This window comes from Helicoverpa zea, chromosome 19 (genome assembly GCF_022581195.2).
Source record: "Helicoverpa zea isolate HzStark_Cry1AcR chromosome 19, ilHelZeax1.1, whole genome shotgun sequence".
Classification (NCBI taxonomy): Eukaryota; Metazoa; Arthropoda; class Insecta; order Lepidoptera; family Noctuidae; genus Helicoverpa; species Helicoverpa zea.
Window position 1 is genome coordinate 5,225,831 of NC_061470.1, and position 19,124 is coordinate 5,244,954.

The 19,124-nt window shown below is 37.0% G+C and overlaps 2 protein-coding genes across 2 annotated transcripts; one reads left to right on the top strand and one right to left on the bottom strand.

Moving 5' to 3' along the window:
- Positions 1-3,321: 3,321 nt before the first annotated feature.
- LOC124639369 (adenosine deaminase 2-like) lies at positions 3,322-5,682 on the top strand. The gene has a single exon (XM_047176701.1). The coding sequence runs from the start codon at positions 3,376-3,378 to the stop codon at positions 4,921-4,923; it is 1,548 nt and encodes a 515-aa protein (XP_047032657.1). The 5' UTR covers positions 3,322-3,375; the 3' UTR covers positions 4,924-5,682.
- Positions 5,683-14,753: 9,071 nt separating this feature from the next.
- Positions 14,754-16,440, bottom strand: LOC124639370 (adenosine deaminase 2-like). The gene has a single exon (XM_047176702.1). The coding sequence runs from the start codon at positions 16,366-16,368 to the stop codon at positions 14,827-14,829; it is 1,542 nt and encodes a 513-aa protein (XP_047032658.1). The 5' UTR covers positions 16,369-16,440; the 3' UTR covers positions 14,754-14,826.
- Positions 16,441-19,124: the final 2,684 nt, after the last annotated feature.

Here is a 19,124-nt window from a genome sequence, read left to right on the forward strand (position 1 = left end):
AGGCATACATTTTAGGGCAGTGGGTGATGATAGCGTTATTTTTTCGTTTGACTTTTTAAAATAAATCGAAGGAGTCACTTTTTTGAAGTATTTAAAAAGAGTAGAATAAGTAGATAATGGAACGCTGGGTGTCTGTTACAGTTACAGCCATAAAAAAATGGTTCCGAGATTTAAAATTAATCTTAGTTCAGAATTTCCTTTTGTTATTTGTATGTAGCTGACTGTCCCTACCTAAACTAAATATTAGTGTTTTATGTTTAGAACAATAAACTTATTTCAGAGTATTTAAATACACAAAAATAAATAAATATGAACTTGACTTATGAGAGTCTCATCAAGAATATCATTTATTACACATTGGCTATGTAAGATGGTAATGTAGGTAACTCATACTAATTATTATTAAAGATAGGTACTTCTAAGGCAACAAAGATATTAATCATGTTTCCACTTTCTGTTTCCCACATACTTTCAAAGATATAAAGACCAAAAAACAATAAATAAATAACACCATTATCAAAGGAACCCTAAACATGCGTACTTACCACAAAAAAGTTTTAAATAGTAGAATGTTCCAGAGTTAGAAACGAGCTCAGTAAATAATATCACACCTCCTTACGCAAAGCATTCACCTTGAATTTCACTACGATTGACTAAACCCTTGAATGGCGTTTAGTTTCTATAGGTAGGTACATGCGGTCCCCTCAGTTTTACCTATGTCACTAGAGGACTACTTTTCACATCCAGATAAAAAGTACAAAGGTACTCTGTAACCGTGCCACACACATGTTAAAAGTTATAAATACCCAACAGGTTGCCAAAAAGAAGTGTCGTGGTGGCCTATTGGGCAAAGAACCAACCTCTCAAGTATGAGGGCGCGGGTTTGATTCCAGGTCAAGCCAGTACCAATGCAACTTTTCTAAGTTTGTATGTACTTTCTAAGTATATCTTAGACACCATTGGCTGTGTTTCGGATGGCACGTTAAACTGTAGGTCCCGGCTGTCATTGAATATCTTGGCAGTCGTTACGGGTAGTCAGAAGCCAGTAAGTTTGACACCAGTCTAATCAAGAGGTATTGGGTTGCCCGGGTAACAGTGGGTTGAGGAGGTCAGATAGGCAGTCGTTTCTTGTAAAGCACTGGTACTCAGCTGGATCCGGTTAGACTGGAAGCCGACCCCAACATAGTTGGGAAAAAGGCTCGGAGGATGATGAGGTTGCCAAAAAGACTCGGCATTCCCTAAAAATATAAATAAATATTAGTATGGCTTACCATACGAATCTAAATATTTATTTATATTTTATATTTATATTTTAGCACTATTTATAGTGCTAGTTACAGGGCAACCAGGAAAACAATATGCAGCTAGGTTTTAGTACCTAAGTAGAATAAAATTAATTTAGGTAAACGCTTTGAGAAGTTTCTCATAGCTTTGAATAAACGGATGCAGTACATTATAGTGTTTAAGTAAATACGTAAGTGAATCATATTTTGTTAGTTTTTGTGACATTACAATAACAATGTTTTATTATAAAAATTGGAAAATGAATGTCAAGTGTAAGGTCAAAAGTATGTGGCAAGAACCTAAAGTCAACCTACAAAATATAATAAATGCTATAGTCCATTAGAATGGGTCGATCTTCTGTCCATGGTAATTATGTACACCAGCATCCCAACTCCCGAGAGAACTTCTCCCGCTCATCGATAAAAAGTAGCATAAGTATTTGAAATTCAGATACTGTATTATTGCCTAGAATCATCATAATCCATTACCTATCTAGGTACGTAGTTTTTGAGTGAAAGCTCAAACTCAAACTCAAACTCAAAATCGTTTATTCAAATTAGGCTGATAAATCAGCACTTTTCGAACGTCAAAAACAAAAGACAGCCCCCAAAACGCCCGCCCTTCACCACTTCCTATGTGTTTTTGCTGGGAAGAAGAAGTGGCGCAACAAACTCCCCAGCAACACATGTCTGTCTGTAAGGTTTGAAGAACCAGAATGTATACAAAACAAGTCAAATAAAAATATCATTATCACATGATAACCATTATATAAAATTAGGAAAGAAAAAACAATACAAACTTAACACAAGTAGGCTAGCACACAGATTTATACCCATAAATACTAAGCACTCAAGCATTACTTATAGTCTATTAACTGTATCTAAAGCCTCCTGTTACTGAAATAAAAATGTATTTTTAACATAAGCATAAAATCGGCGTGCCCACCTACATGCGCAGATGGTTATGTTGTAGCTGTACAACACAAACAAGGTGTACCTGCTAGGACTACAGTATTATTATTTTCTCCAAAAAAAGCTAATAGAAAATTATACTATTATTAATAGTGTCAACAGCTACCAACACGACCTGGTACCGCCAGCAGCACCCGTTCACGAGTATAACGCGAGGATCAGCCATCGCCCCCTTCGCACATTTTTGAGGGAAGGGGACAACCCGACCCCCAACGCTACCGCTGGCCATACCGTCTAAGGGAGCATGACGTGCTTGCAGCTATTCAACAAAAGTAGAACATGTAAGAAGTACTGCAGTACTAGCAAGCCATAAAGCAACAACGCTAAGTAAAATTTAACAGAAGTTCCCAAAGTAATTAAAAAAAGAAAAAAACAGAATTAATGTCTGAAGTAATGTCAATCAATGTAAAAAATAATCATAATAAGTTTAAGATTTAGTTATAGCGATAACAAGAATGAGCTGCCTTGCGTTCAACTTAGCGACCAACTATTCCTATCATTTAAATAATCATTAATGCTATAATAAGCCTTCTTTGAAAGAAGAAAGAATAACAAACATACATTTATACAAATTGCGGCTATGTCATTAATTATCGTATTGGCAAGAACTACTTATCTTCTATACCACATACAGGTACAAAATGATATAGCAGCTCATTGATATAAGAAACACGTAAAACAATCAAGATAGCATGATAGGTAATCTATGTTTGTTTTATCGTTAATTAACTATAATTGATAATATCTCATCTTATCTAGATAATAATTGATTCTTAAAATTACACCTTCTGCCAAGGTTAGTACATGGCCAAATATCAGTTAACTTTGGATTAAATAGTTGACAATTAGCCATTTGCAAAATGCGCGAAAAGTATGCACAGCACAATATTTCCGATAGAAACCTACTTCTAAATATTGTTTGGTCAACTAAAAACAATTCTAGGTAGGCACAGTAGATATTTCGCTGTAAAATCAAGCGTTCATTAACTCTGTACTTGTACTTGTCCACTCAACAATAAACGTTTTACGACATACATATATAAACGCCGGCTACATACAGTTCCGTAGTGGCGGCCGAGGCGCGAACACTTACCGACCAAGTGGCCACGAACCCGCAGACATGTACAAACTGACCGCTTACACTATCGCGTGTCTCCTTATCTCGCTCGACGCACGATCCGTTCCAGACAATTACAATGAAGAAAGAAGAGCTTTATTAGACGAAGAGACGATAACAGCAGTAGGAGGAAGAATAAATTTAAACGAAGATGAAAACAAAGCAAATGATGTACTAATGAGATGGAAGATGAGAGAACTCAACGATTCCTACATCAATCCACAGCATTTCAATTTCTCCAAACACTACTTTTCCTACAAGAAAGATATAGAAGACTCGAAGGTGTATCAAATAATCAGGCGCATGCCGAAGGGTGCAGTGTTACACGTACATAGTTCTCTTATGTTACACGCGGATATGTTAGTGAAATTGACGTATGAAGATCACTTGTACGCCTGTCACACTTACGATGATTTAAAATTACAATTCTCGGAGACGACCCCAGAGCGACCTTGTCAATCTAAGTGGACTCTTGTTAGTGATATGAGGAATTCTTCCGGAGATCCAGCCGCTTTTGATTCACAATTGAAGAAGTATTTCACACTGTATCGCGAAGATGGAGAGGACTTTAATTTTGTTGACATCAACACAGTTTGGCAAAGATTCAACAAAGTTTATTACGTCATAAAATCTTTGATCTCTTATAGACCGGTTAGAGAGAAATACTGGTATGCAACACTGGAACAGTTCTACAACGATAACGTTATGTATATAGAAGTTCGTACAGGCTTACACGGCCTATACGAGTTGGATGGCACACAGCACGACAAGAAATATTTAGTGGAACTCTTCAAGAATGTAACTAACAAGTTTATCGAAGATCATCCTGACTTTATTGGAGTGAAACTGATTGTAACAAAACATAGGGCTCTTAGCATCAATCAAGTGTTTGATGCTCTAAATCTGACGAGAGCAGTTAAAGCTGAAATGCCTGATATGATAGCAGGGTTTGATCTTGTCGGTCAGGAAGACATAGGAAGGCCATTGACAGATTTCCTTCCTGTACTGTCGGAGGCTAGAAACGACATAAACTTCTATCTACATGCTGGAGAAACTGCCTGGTTAGGAACATCAGCTGACGAGAACTTAGTGGATGCTATTCTTCTAGGCTCAAAGAGAATAGGACACGGGTACGCTTTAACAAAGCACCCGAGTCTGATGTCTGCTGTGATCAAAAAAGACATTGCTTTGGAAGTGAATGTGATATCAAATGTGGTGTTATCGTTAGTGCACGATGTGAGAAATCATCCCTTGGCTTCATACCTAGCTATGGGACTCCCTGTGGTGCTGAGCAGTGATGATCCAGGAGCTTGGAGCGCAAGACCTTTAACTGATGACTTCTTCGTAGCTTTCATGGGAATCGCAAGTCAACGTGCAGACTTGAGGATGCTTAAACAACTTGCTTTAAATTCCATAACTTATAGTGCTTTGGAAGATGAAGGTAAAGAGAGACTTTTCAAAGTTTTTAGTAAGAGATGGGATACGTTTGTAAAGGATATCATTTCTGATAAATCTTTGTCAGAGATAGATTTTGACCGTAATGTTGATTGAGTGTACCTATTGCGAGTGTGAAAGATTATCGATAATATTTTGAAATAATAAGTTGTAGATCTTTTGAAAATGATAGGCAAATAATTGTCTCATAGAAAGACTTTCAAGAAGCCTTCGATTCGTGTAACGTGAAGTTAGAAAATTATATAGGTAAAGAGTTGTGTATTTTGTGATGTTAGGCTAAAAGTGTTGCCTTTAGTTTCTTAATACGTACTATTGTTTGCTTAATTATAGACTTTATTAGTGTCAGCTTAAGATTGTAAACAGATTTCTCCGTGGAGAAGGTGTCGAAAATCGTTTGAGCTAGAACTATTTTCTTTAGAAATTCAAAGTGCTTGAATGAATATCGCTAAACTCCGACTGTTTTAGTTTAAGGCAGATTTTATTTTTAATGTTTATAAGATATAAGATAGTTTAAGTTAAAACACGTAAGTATGTCTAATGTAATTATTTTAATTATAATTTATTAGGTACTAGCTTTTGCCCGCGGCTTCGCTCCCGTCAACTGACTTCTCTACTTTACCCTATTCTTTTCCTTTCATAAGAACCTTCTCCTGACAATAACAAACACAACAAAAAAAGAATTAGCCAAATTGGTCTAGGCGTTGTTGAGTTATGCTCTTACCAACACATTTTGCGATTCATTTTTATATTATAGATTATGCCTATAAGGAAAAAGACGACGCAATGCAATGACCTATAATGCAAAATATAATTATTTATCACCCAGTTTATTTTATAATAAATGAGATGCTGTCACATAATATTTATTATAAGTAGCTTATCTACTTATCAGGGGCCCGATTCTCCTAATTTTACTTAAGCGACATACGATTCATGTTCGACTCGATTACGATTGAAGCGTATGTGGCATTCCGCTATTTTTTCTTTGAAATAAACCTTTTCTGTCATTCAATAATGAATCATTTTGTCTGCAAATGATTTACGATTGCAAAATGATTGTACAGCAAACTACCGTATAGACCAAAATTACCAAATTAGCAGACCAATCGCACTCCAATCAAATGTCAATCGAATACGATTGGTCTTTTATTAGTAGCAGAATGCCCGATATGGTTAAAACTGCTATTGCGATTCGATTTCGATTCGATTTCTATTCAATTTTGACATTATTAACTTAGGAGAATCGGGCCCCAGTTTTGTAGGAAAATATAAGTATTTAATTTACTTGTAGAAGGTTTTAATAAGATCAAGTCAAGATCTCCAATTTAATTCAAATGGATGATCCATGTCACGTTCGTTGACCTCGTAAGAATGCGAATTAATTTAATTAAATCTCTTCAAGTAAAGTAATTGTCATTATTATTTTTCCTTTAAACAATTATCCGGTTTTTATCGTCCCACTGCTGGGCACAGGCCTCCTCTCACACGGAGAAAGATTGAGCGTTAATCACCACACTTGCTCAATGAGGGTAGGGCTGCCATCTCGAATTTCGCCAAACCCGGACAAATATAAAAAAAAAACCCGGACATTTTACGTAAATCGCATTTTTTCCCCGAACGAGTACGATTATTTTTAAACGAAATAATACCTAATTTGTAATCCATTTACTATTAACATATACTTAAATTCAATGAGGTGCTTCCTTATATGAAAAGTGTCCGGGTTTTCCCCGGGCACTACTTGAAACCCCGCCCGTACGGCCCCCGGACGGCCTCCAAACGAGGACAAATCCGGGGAAACCCGGACTGATGGCAGCCCTAAATGAGGGTTGACTTTTGACGTTATAGTCCAGGTTACCTCGAGATGATTTCCTTCACCTTTAATCAGTCTTTGTTGTCCAAGATATACTTAGAAGGTGACATACAAAGTTAGAAGAGTTGCACTGGCTTGCCTGACCTTTTTTTTTTTTTTCTTTCTTTGAGGAGCGCGTTTGAACAACGCGCGCCGTCGACACGGGTCTGTCGTCTAAGCAGACGGAGGGACGATGAGCCACCCGAACTCACCGCCCACAGACCCACGCCTGCGGTGGCCGGGAGTCATCACGCGACACCCGGCGCCCATGGTGTCTACCTGGTCCAGCGCGGCGGCCGGGATGAGAGGTGCGTACTCTCTGGCGTTCCGCCTCCTCCTTCTCGAGCATGACCGCTTCGCAAAAGGAGGCGACGGCATCCCATTCCTTCTCGCCCCGGACCATGGCCTGAACCAGGGCCGGACGCGAGAGGTCGCCGCCGCCCAAAGCCTCGACGAGGACCCGGCGGTGCCCTTCCCATGCGGGGCACGCCTGGACTGTGTGGTCCACCGTGTCCTCGGGGCTGTCCGCACGATGGTGACACCCGGGCGCCTCCTCACGACCGATGCGGTGCAGGTACCCCCCGAAACAACCGTGTCCGGTGAGGACCTGCGTCATGCGGTACGTGAGGGCGCCATGGCTTGCCTGACCTGGAATCGAAACCACATTCATATTTGAGAGGTTGGTTCTTTACCCACAAGACGACTTCATACAGTGTTTTAATAATAATAATTTAATCTTTCTAGATAGGTATCCCGTAACAACTGGAAGCTTCTTACTTATCTCTCTTTGCAGACATGGACAATAGGCATGTGTATGAAAAAAAGTAATTAGTCCGACTTTTAGATAACCCTAAAATAATGGACACGTATTGTTTCTTTTCTCCCACATGCAAATTACAAGGAAAATTGAACATGTATGAATTTTGTGGTATGTCACTTTTAGGTACCTTATTTATTTAATCACGACGTTAAGCCCCAACTTTACTTTTTGCGTTATATCTTAGTAAATATTTTTCTGTTAATGTTTGAGGTGTTTTTCATGGTTTTCCTCAGCAAGTTTTCTGCTAAAATACTTATAGTCCTCTCTAGATGAAAAAAAACAGATAGGTACTGTAGAGATGTAGTACTGAAGTAGATTAGAAGTAGGTTTTATTAATTGTAATTGATACTGGCCGGACAATGATATAAATAGAAATAGAATAGTTTTTATATATTGAAGTATGTCACTTCACCTCCGAGTCAGAAAATAAACCAAAGTTAAAGTTCCTTTTAATGTTTTAATTGAATATCCTGAAGATCCCCGGTCCCTAGCGCACCACGCGCTACTAGTACCAACCAACATTTATCTAAATTGGTTCATTAGTTTTGGCGCTTTTGAAAAGATTTTTTATTTCATGAGTACAACGGTGAAATATAATGGGTAGGTATTTATCATATGGATTTTTTAAAATGTTTTAATCAATGATACTGAGAAGTTTTTCTTTATAAGTGAAACAGCCGCATACCTAAGCGTAAGTTTGTGACAAAATTCTACGTGCTCTATAGAAGAAACTGATTACTTTATTCATGGGTGTTAACAAAAAACGGTTCAAGTTAGGTACTATTAACTATTAAGATTTAAAATTTAATTGAAGAATGTTCTGGAAGCTTCAGTTCTTCATTACTTAATGTATTGTGCAAGAAATTGTTTTGTAGTAGGAATCGTGAAGTAAAAAATATGCAATAGGTTCGTCTTTCGGTTATCTTTTGTATCGTTTTTGGGAAAAAACTTACGAGATACAGTTTGTGCCAATTAACTATGTGTTCATGTGTTAGAAGTTAGCCTATTAATATGGCTTAGGTAATTGCTCTATTGATACGTAAGAGGTTCTACCTAATTCGGTTCGTAGATTGTCCCCTATAAGCTCACAAACTTTACCCTTTTCACTATACTTAGTATAAAAGTAAGTAGATTAAATCATCATCCTCCGAGCCTTTTCCCAATCATGTTGGGGTCGGCTTCCAGTCTAACCGGATTCAGCTGAGTACCAGTGCTTTACAAGAAGCGACTGCCTATCGGACCTCCTCAACCCAGTAACCCGGGCAACCCGATACCCCTTTATTAGACTGGTGTCAGACTTTCTGGCTTCTGACTACCCGTAACGACTGCCAAGGATGTTCACTGACAGCCGGGACCTACAGTTTAACGTGCCATCCGAAACACAGTCAATGGTGTCTAAGATATACTTAGAAAGTACATACAAACTTAGAAAAGTTGCATTGGTACTTGCCTGACCTGGGATCGAACCCGTGCCCTCGTACTTGAGGTTGGTCCTTTACCCACTAAGCCACCACGACTAAATAAATATATAAATTAAAGTAAGTAAATAAAAGTAAGGAAGTAGATTAAATAAATATATTTTATATTACTTATCTGTTCTTTCTTAAAAGGTCACGAGGTCAACGAATTGTTAAGTTTATCTCAGTATGTCACAGATAAAAATATATGTACCTATCAATTTCTAACAATAGGTAAGTAAGTATTAGAAATTGGGACATTTTATCTATCATGAGAAATATGTATACCTACGTTATTATGGGAACTTGAATGAAAAACAAAACAAGATCAAGAAAACATAATTGTATACCTAGAGGATTGAAATTCGGGCAATGACTCAATGTTTAATTACTAAACTAAAGAGTACCAGCTACTCCAGACAAAAGAGTCGGCCGATAGTTGTAATTTTTTTTTAAAGAAAATCTTATATCCGTTCAAAATTTTCATTCGGACTGATACCGGCTAAGTACCTGATCTTTGTAATGTGCGTACTATCATTCATCTTCATACCGATTTATGAGCCCAAACAAACTATCGACCGACTAAAAGTTTGTAGGTAGTGTGTAACTTTGTTTTTTTTTTTTTGTGAACTAATGTCTTCATCGAGAACGAAAATTTACAAGTGTGAAACTACTAAGCATCATGTTTGTCCCAATCTTATGGCACAATTAAGAAATGTACGTACGCAATTTGTTGTTGTTTGCATACACCAGAAAAAAAAACTTTTGTATGCGTCCCAAACATGTGATTCATCTTCATATCTACTGATTAACGAGCCCAAACAAATTATCAACCGATTATAAGTTTTCAGTGTGCTCTAAGGTCTCTCAAAGTCGTGGTGACCTACTGGGTAAAGAGGCGTAAAAAGAGTAGTAAAAAGGCCAATCCTTGGCAGTCGTTACGGGTAGTCAGAAGCCAGTAAGTCTGTCTGACACCAGTCTAACCAAGGAGTACCGGGTTGCCTGGGTAAGTAGGTCGAGGAGGTCGGATAGGCATTCACTCCATGTAAAATACTGGCACTCAGCTGCATCCGGTTAGGCTGGAAGCCGACCCCAACAAACATGGTTGAGAAAAAGGCTCGGGAGATGATGATGTTCCTTCTAAAGCCCTTTATTTACCAGGGCCGCGGTAACTCTTTCGAACGATTCCGCAGACCCGGGTGCTCTAAGGATCAAGTACAATTTTTCAAAGTCAGTAAGTATGTAGGTTATGCACGACTGGACAATGTAAGTACGTAAGTAATTTTAGTATTTTCCTAATTTAATCAGTTTAGTACTGAGTACAGTGTGTAATGAGTAATTACGTATTTTTTTACGGTAATTACACTTACATAAGGCACGTGAACTAACCTGCGTTTGATAGTGATGACGTAGACAGTTTATGGTAAAATATATTTACAAACTAGTTTTTGATATTTTAGGTACCTTCTTAAATCTGTAACGAATAATTTACTCCTACTATATTAATGATGCAGGTTACGGGTAGTCAGAAGCCAGTAAGTCTGAAACCAGTCTAACCAAGGGGTATTGGGTTGCCCGGGTAACTGGGTTGAGGAGGTCAGATAGGCAGTCGCTTCTTGTAAAGCACTGATACTCAGCTGAATCCGGTTAGACTGGAAGCCGACCCCAACGTAGTTGAGAAAAAAGGCTCGGAGGATGATGAGGTCGCCTCCAACAGTTATCTGTGGAGATTTAAGGGGGAGGCCTATGTTCAGCAGTGGACGTCCTATGGCTGAGATGATGATGATGATGATATTAATGACCCTTGCCATCGACTCTCCAAGAAAACACTTTATCCGAAGTTAATTTCAGATGTGACAATGTTATCATTCACCCTAAATTATACCTGAAAGCCATTTTTCATGTTTTTATATAACTCCGAAAGTTTTTCAGCAGGTAGGTACTGCAGTTTGTAACGCCTGTAAAAATACTAATAGCATCAGTAGCAAATGACAGTTGCAGTTGTAAAGTACGAAAGATTCGAGTTCGAGAATGGCTTCTTACGTAGCTAGGTAAAAAAGTAGTCTTTATTGAGATATAAGAATCTCCCTAAGCCCTAGAAATTATCAAACCATTTAGGTTTTTGTTTCGAAAATAAGAAAATGTCGTTAGTAGTATTAAACTGATGATTGAAAAATCGATCCTTAGACGAGTTACGACCCTCAGCAACTTATTAAGTCCTTACATAATATATTTTCTTACCGTTTCTCCTTACACTTAAGTATTACAATAACAAGTTTGACCTTTTCATATCTTTTACTGAAAAGATTATCGAGCAACGATAAAGACGATATCTCGAACACACACGAAACTTAATACGCATATAAATCTGAGAAACTGAATTTAAAGTCACTAATAGTCACTTATAAATAACACAATTAGTTCTATTCACGGATGAGCACTATTTTAGAAATGTGCAGAAAACTACAGAAGGCTAACTTGGTACATTTTTGTATAGTGTTGCTATGGTAACATCCATCTATGCTAGCCAAGATAGCAAAAATAATAATTAAGCTGTATGAATCTCATAATACATAATAATAATCAGTAAATAAATATTAAAATACAACTATCCAAACGACCACCAAAATAATATGAGAAGGGATTTATTTTGACCTAATCAACTTACCGATTTTATTACCATTGCCTTGGAATGCAATACATCGTCCTGGACTTTTACTCTTCAACAATTATAAACTGTTTATTGAAGAGAGAGACATTTGTTCAAATGGAGGAATAATATAAATTTGATATCATCTAGTATGTCTTTTATCCTGAACAAAACGTTTAATGAACTCAAATTAAGTTTGCATTTGAAAATATCTCTGACAACCGACGACTATTGCGATATTGCGGATGGCGTTTTGAGAGATCCCTTCAAAAAATAGACGCAAACAATCAATTTATTCACACTTACATTATTAGCCATTCATTCTAATGGTAATGGCGTCCACGGCCGATTTCGGCCACGGCGGCTGTTCTCATCTAAGGAGATCAGCATCAGATCAATCACCAACTTCCAGACTACGGGCTGCTTACAGTTTTAAGAAAACCCACAAAGCGATTTCGGCCCGACCCGGGAATCGAACCCGAGACCTCTGGCACAGCAGCCGCGCTTGCGACCACTAGACCAACGAGGCAATCATTCTATAGCCATTCATTCTATAATTACTGTAAAACCTTTGCATAAAAAAGGATATTATCCTTCTGTCACAATTTTTGCTGAACAAACTCCGAGCGTCAGTGTCGGCGCGTCATCGCAGCGTGAATGTTCACAGTTGTGCATCATTACATCTCTGTCGACCCCCTAATTAGTTGCACTTGCAACGCATTCGCAACTGCATATGTGCTGCACCTAGGGCTGCCATCCGTCCGGGTTTCCCCGGATTTGTCCTCGTTTGGAGGCCGTCCGGGGGCCGTCCGGGCGGGGTTTCAAGAAGTGTCCGGGGAAAACCCGGACACTTTTCATGTAAGGAAGCACCTCATTGAATTTAAGTATAGTAAATGGATTACAAATTAGGTATTATTTTGTTTTAAAAAAATCGTACTCGTTCGGGGAAAAATGCGATTTACGCCAAATGTCCGGGTTTTTTAATGTTTGTCCGGGTTTGGCGAAATTCGAGATGGCAGCCCTAGCTGCACCGTAAATATTATACGTTTCCTAACATTTTGTTAGTTTCATTCACCATTTCACACCTACCTTTAGTACCTAAGCACTAATTAACTTAGCATTTCTGAAGGTAACCTTTGTTCCTGCAGAGCATGTCAAGAAGCTTTACTTATCCTCAATAGTCAATTGATTCGGTTTTATGTTCTTATTTTCCCCCGTGCACCCTGATAAATATTTAAGTAACTTTACAAATTAATGCAAAATAATCCAGAAAACAGAGAAAATTTCAATCTTAAAATAATGAAGGAAAGGATTTGAATTATTATTTTAATTTAAGTAAGGTATTTTTTTCTATAGCCTATAATCTCTTTTTTGATAACTGCCACCTACCTGCTACTTTTGTAACCACAAAAATTGGTGTTCCTCCAGAAATTCAATAATTCCAAGTTACGCCACTTGTGCGCATCGGCGTTGGTCTAATTAAGCTGTGTTCACACATTCTGTCACGGGCGGTTTGTGTTCATAATCGTTAGCAGTTCACACTAATTGGTGTCAACAGTGCACACTAAGATTTATGTGATGACGTTATTTAGACCACACAGGTTCTGTTAGTTTGTTTGTGTAAGTGGAAAGTTAGGTGAAAATATTGTAGTTTCAAATATTACAAAGTTGAAGAGTTTGAGCGTGCTAATTTCGGGCAATACTGAACCGATTGAGAGGACTCCGAAGCTAACTGGTTGGTAACACAGTGGTAAGGTATGAGCTTAAAACGCTGGCACTCTAGTCTTATGAAGGAATATGAGGTCACCCAGGTAACTGGACTGAGTACTTCAAATAGGCAGTCGCTCCACGTAAAACACTGGTACTCAGATTCATACGATTAGAATGGAAGCCGACCCCAACATAGTTGGAAAAACTTTAGGCGATGATGATGATTGAAAAAAATATTTAGTATCTTCAAAGGGCTCGGGTGTTACCTTTTATCTTATTACCATGTAAAATATTTCTTATCTTTATTGTGTAAAATAAATCGATAAAGAGATTACACATTGATAATACTGTTACCAAGTAATCAATTAATTACGATATTCTTAGTAGAGTATTTAACATTTTGAGTTTTCCTAATACCTGCTCCTCCTCTATAATTTTTTGATTGTCACCTGGCCTCTCTTATCGTCACTGAAAGATTTATACCGTATTATCTATGTTTTAACGGAAGGTGTAGAAGTTCTTTTTAATTCTATTGCTATCTCGGATACCGCAGACTTTTGGTCGGCCAATAGTTTGATCGGGCGCTTGATAAGTATGGGTATGTATGCGATTGAGCACATTACAACGATCAGGGGTTGATTCTGAAAATTTTACTTAAGCGATATACAATTGATATCCAACTGAGATTACGACTCCATTACGATTGAAGTATAATATTATATGGGGCATTCGGCGAATATGAAATATTATTTTGTTTTAAATTAGCAGAATTGAGCCCAAGTATACAGTCGGTTTCAGACCAACTGAAAAGATTGGAATCAAGATTTTCGGCAAGAACTAAATAGTTCTCACCAACTAACCGTCCCGAAAAAAAAATGCTTAACTTGTTTAACTGGTGTAACTGGTTGTGTAACTTGCTTAACTGGTGGGTAAGAAACTTCAACCTTATAAGTAGGTACAGATGATCGATTTAGATAGTAAATCCTCTAGGTATATATTTAATGTTCGTCAATTCTTATGAATCGGAAATGATATAAATCTAAAATAAGCTACCTAAGTATAGGTAGTGAGATAATAATAAAACACGTAATCCGAGCATACTGACTTGTGGAATGTGGTCGATCTAGGTCTTGTTGACAGACTAAATTATTAGCAAAGTTGTATCATAGACCTAGGTAATAAGAAATCACTCTGTCTGTCCGTCTGAATTTTAAAAGTTGGCGAGGTAAGAATCAATCACGCTATAATAATACTTGAAAAAGATTAACATTCAATTTGGCACATAATTACTCCATATTTTGAGTAAATCCTCTATCAACAATGATTTGATAATATAAAGAGAATGGCTTGATAATACAAAAACTCAATAAACAAAAGATTTGAGGCACGAGGTAGAAAAGTCGGAAAAAGTTAACACAAGGAAATAAAACACGAAGCTAAAACTGAATCTTTAATGCTAAAAAATACAATATGATCAACATACCTAGAAATAAATATTTAGAGACACTTATTAAGACAGAAACGTTCGATCGTTGAGATTCTTACCGTGCCAGTGATCTTTCACTATCGAATGTATAAACTTCGTCCAACGGATATCAAACTCATGCACCAGCTTATCTTTTTCAGGGTACGAACTGTAAAACAGGGAATTTAGTGCTAACTGTTTCAGTAACCTAAGGTCTGCGTGACGACTGGCCACACCAACAAATGTGACATAAAAATCATGGGTCAAAGGCTCTGCTTCCCAAACGCCGGGATCGTCACTCGATAAAACTACAGGCATGTTCAAACTTAAGAAAGCAGCTAAAGGATGGTTCCTCACATCTTCAACTAATTTCAACACAGAATTTGACACCACGTTGATCTCCAAAGCTATTTCCCGTTTCTTTACCTCTTCCATCAGCAAAGGATGTTTTATCAAAGCGAATGCATGGCCTATCCTTTTAGCTCCCAAAGCTATGGCGTCGAACAAATTCTCATCTGACGTTGTACCATACCAGTTAGTTTCTCCAGCGTGAAGATATAAGTCTATGTCATCAGAGAGGCGCGACAGCTCAGGCATAAACTCTTTTAATGGTACTCCTAAGTCTTCTTGCCCGACTAAATCAAAACCGACCAAAAAATCTGGCATTAAAGCTTTAATTTCCATAGCTGTTTTTATGTATTCCTGCAAAGTTCTTTTATTTACTAGTTTTAGTGGTGCATATATCAATTTAGCGCCGAAGAAATCAGGATAATCATTCATAAACTTTTCTGTTACGCGCCTGTAACTTTCAGCCGTAGCAACAGGGTCGTAAGTATTCCCTTCTAAATCATACAGGGATGGTAAAACGCTTCTAATTTCAAGGTACATTATATTATCTTCTCTCAAGGCCAACAATGTATCGTAATAATATTTTTCCCATACAGGTTTAAACGTCAACAGTGGACCAGAGCTAATAAAGTATCGCTGGAATTTCTGCCATACCGTATTAACATCAGTGTAAACTTCATTTGGTTTATCAATTACCAAAGTAAAGTGTGTTCTTAAATTTGCGTCAAATTTTGTTAAACTAGGAGCACTTTTTCTTGCATCTTTCATAAGTTTCCACTTAGAGCCACAAGAACTTGTTGGTGTTCTTTTACTGAACTGAAACTGTATATCATTGTTGCCTTTAAAAAAACATACCCACAGGTTATCCCAGTACGTCAATTCCACCATATAATCTGGACTCAAAATACCTGTGTCATGAGCATGAAGTATTGCACCTTTCGGCATATCCTTTAGCACTTTGTACAACTTCTTTTTCTTCACTAGGTCCTTGTACTCGAAAAAATGCTTCGATAGGTTAAAATTGTTCGGATGCAAAAACCCATTCTCGATTTCATTCATTTTAAGGTCCATTATGATTTCATTGGCTTTTAATTCACTGTCACTGAGTTCTATGGAGCTACCCAACATCATTGATAGTTCTTTTTCCATAAGATATTGTCTTTCTTTGAGCACTTTTTCTACATTTTGGGCACCACTTAGTACGACACTGGAAAGTATAAATATTGGTAGCAACCACATTATGACGGTTTGCGATCAAACACCGGACTAGACTATCTAGCAAGATTGGTATGGCGAAACTGATACCTCCGTAGATAAAATTTATTTGTAGGTGAGATATGACGTAACAATCAATGAGTGCCACTGGTGTTACTTACATAGCTTGGCCGTGCTTGTGTAGGCAGTATTTTGTTCTATTGCTCCGCTTAGCATTTCTCAGCTCTCAGCTCCAAGTCAGCAAAATCTACAACAATGTTTCGTAGTTATTGCACCGTGGTTTATGTCATCTTAGTACGTAAAGTGTACGTGTAATTTATAAAACGAATTTGTATTGTGATTTGCGATTAGACACACGACCGTATCAACGGCTAGAACATCGATTTAAGTAGAATAGGCATGATGACAGTAATCAAAAATCATTAAAATAATATATTTATTATATTAAACTTGAAGCTTGGAATATAAAACGCGCATTGTTTTCTTTATTAATAATGTGATTAATATGTATTTTTATAAAATAAAATTACGAAATAAGGCAATCCGCCATGATATCCTGAACACCAATCAGAGCTCGTGACGTCATTTCTCAAAACAACTCGCGCGAATGCGCGCGAACGTCACATTTCGTTATTGTGAACTTCCACTGCGATCTTTGTTTTTAATTAATTAATTGTTTATAACACGAGTTATGGAGCCTGGATTTATCAAGGCAAACAGCGCTAATTTGCCTAGAATTGATATCATAATGCTGGGAAAGTTTTTGGCATCAAATAAAGATTTTTGTTCAGCTGAATTTAGAAATGTTAAAACTTCCATGTAAGTATACTAGTTTAATTATAAAACAATGAGAGATGAAACCTAACCTCGAAATAGTTATTTACATTATAAACTATGCTAGAATCTAGAGAACTATGTAATAACTTACATCAAAGTGATCTTCACAAAAATAAAGTTGTACCCTGGGCAATATTGCTTTTGAATCTCGCCTTGCAAGTTTAAGCCAATTGTTTCGTATTTTTTTATTGTGAGGAACGTACACAAATAACTCATCAGGAGTTGTTTTGGATGTGTTCTTACACTGGGGGACCCCACAACACCTATGCCCTTTCGAATTCATATTTAATAACACAAAAAACTTAATTATTGCACGAGCGTTGTTTACTTGCGTCTTGTAATTTCAGTTGTGACGTCACAAGTGACGACATGACACTGACAAGCGTTTTCGCGCCGGATTCAAAGTGGACAGAGAAAAATGCAATTATTTGATAAAAAAACTTCGCATTTTCTTAAAATTAATGATTTTTCATATAAAATAGACGTATACCTACATCATACAAAGGAATTTAAAAATTTGTCATCATGCCTATTCTGTCATACTTGACAGACAGATCTTTACTGTATTTTTAATATATATTTTTGGTGGTCAGAAGAGAGAGTTTTTTATAACTTATCAAGTTAACTTATAGTTGTTTATTATGTCAAGAACTAATGACACGCTTGGTTGGTTTCGATCGTAATTGTCAATTTTACCGTTGATAATAAGGTTCCTACAAAATAAAGTTCATTGACCTAAATACAAGTAGGCTCATGTCAAATGACTTTGTCACTATAGGTAGGTAATATTAGTTGGCGATAACTAAACCATAACCAGCCGAGATATAGATGCCCATTGGTCAAATCGGCACTTTGACACTTAACTGAAAATGGTTCGGTTATCGTTCTACATAGTTAAATGGTGCAACTCACCGTAAGTGTTTCGAACAGTTCTAAGTAGGTACATTAGTTCTCTCGGGATACAGGTAAAACTCCAGAAATCAGGGGCCCGATTCTCCTAAGTTAATAATGTCAAAATCGAATAGAAATCGAATCGCAATATGATCGCAATAGCAGTTTTAACCATATCGGGCATTTTGCTACTAATAAAAGACCAATCGTATTCGATTGACATTTGATTGGTGTGCGATTGGTCTGCTATTTTGGTAATTTTGGTCCATACGGTAGTTTGCTGTACAATCATTTTGCAATCGTAAATCATTTGCAGACAAAATGATTCATTATTGAATGACAGAAAAGGATAAAAACGTTTATTTCAAAGAAAAAATAGCGGAATGCCACATACGCTTCAATCGTAATCGAGTCGGGATCGGATATCAGTCGAATCGAGTCGAACGTGAATCGTATGTCGCTTAAGTAAAATTAGGAGAATCGAGCCCCAGTTAGTTCTTCATAAATTATGTAAGTACATACGTATTTTATGTAATTAATGATTGACAAACAGAAAAACAGCTACTTACTTTATATTTTAGTAGTAATAAATTACAATTATTATGAATAAAACAAATCGATCTATTGTATTAACACTGTATCCAATCCGATATTATTTGCAACCTCTAATCACAAGAAACGTGCAGGTTTAACTTAAACTTTTGTTTAAATACCCTCTTTTAAGAAGTCTTTCTTGGAATCTTTATAAAACTACCTAATTAAACCGTTTAGTTAATCGCAGAATTATTAAACAGGTTGTTGACAGTTGTAATAATGTTTGAAAGGAAGCTTCACAAATTTTTGCATGTTATTTAACGAAATATTTATATAGGAACTTTCTGCTTTTAGCTGGTGTTTCAGCCATTTCCGAAAGGGAACTACTTACCTACTTCCCGCAGTGTAAAAAGTAGCTTAGGTGCCTACATATTATTCTAGTAGGTATAGATAGGTTAAGCTGTAGCTACTCATTAGATACATATGGTATAGGTATTACTGCCAAGTTTCAACTGGTT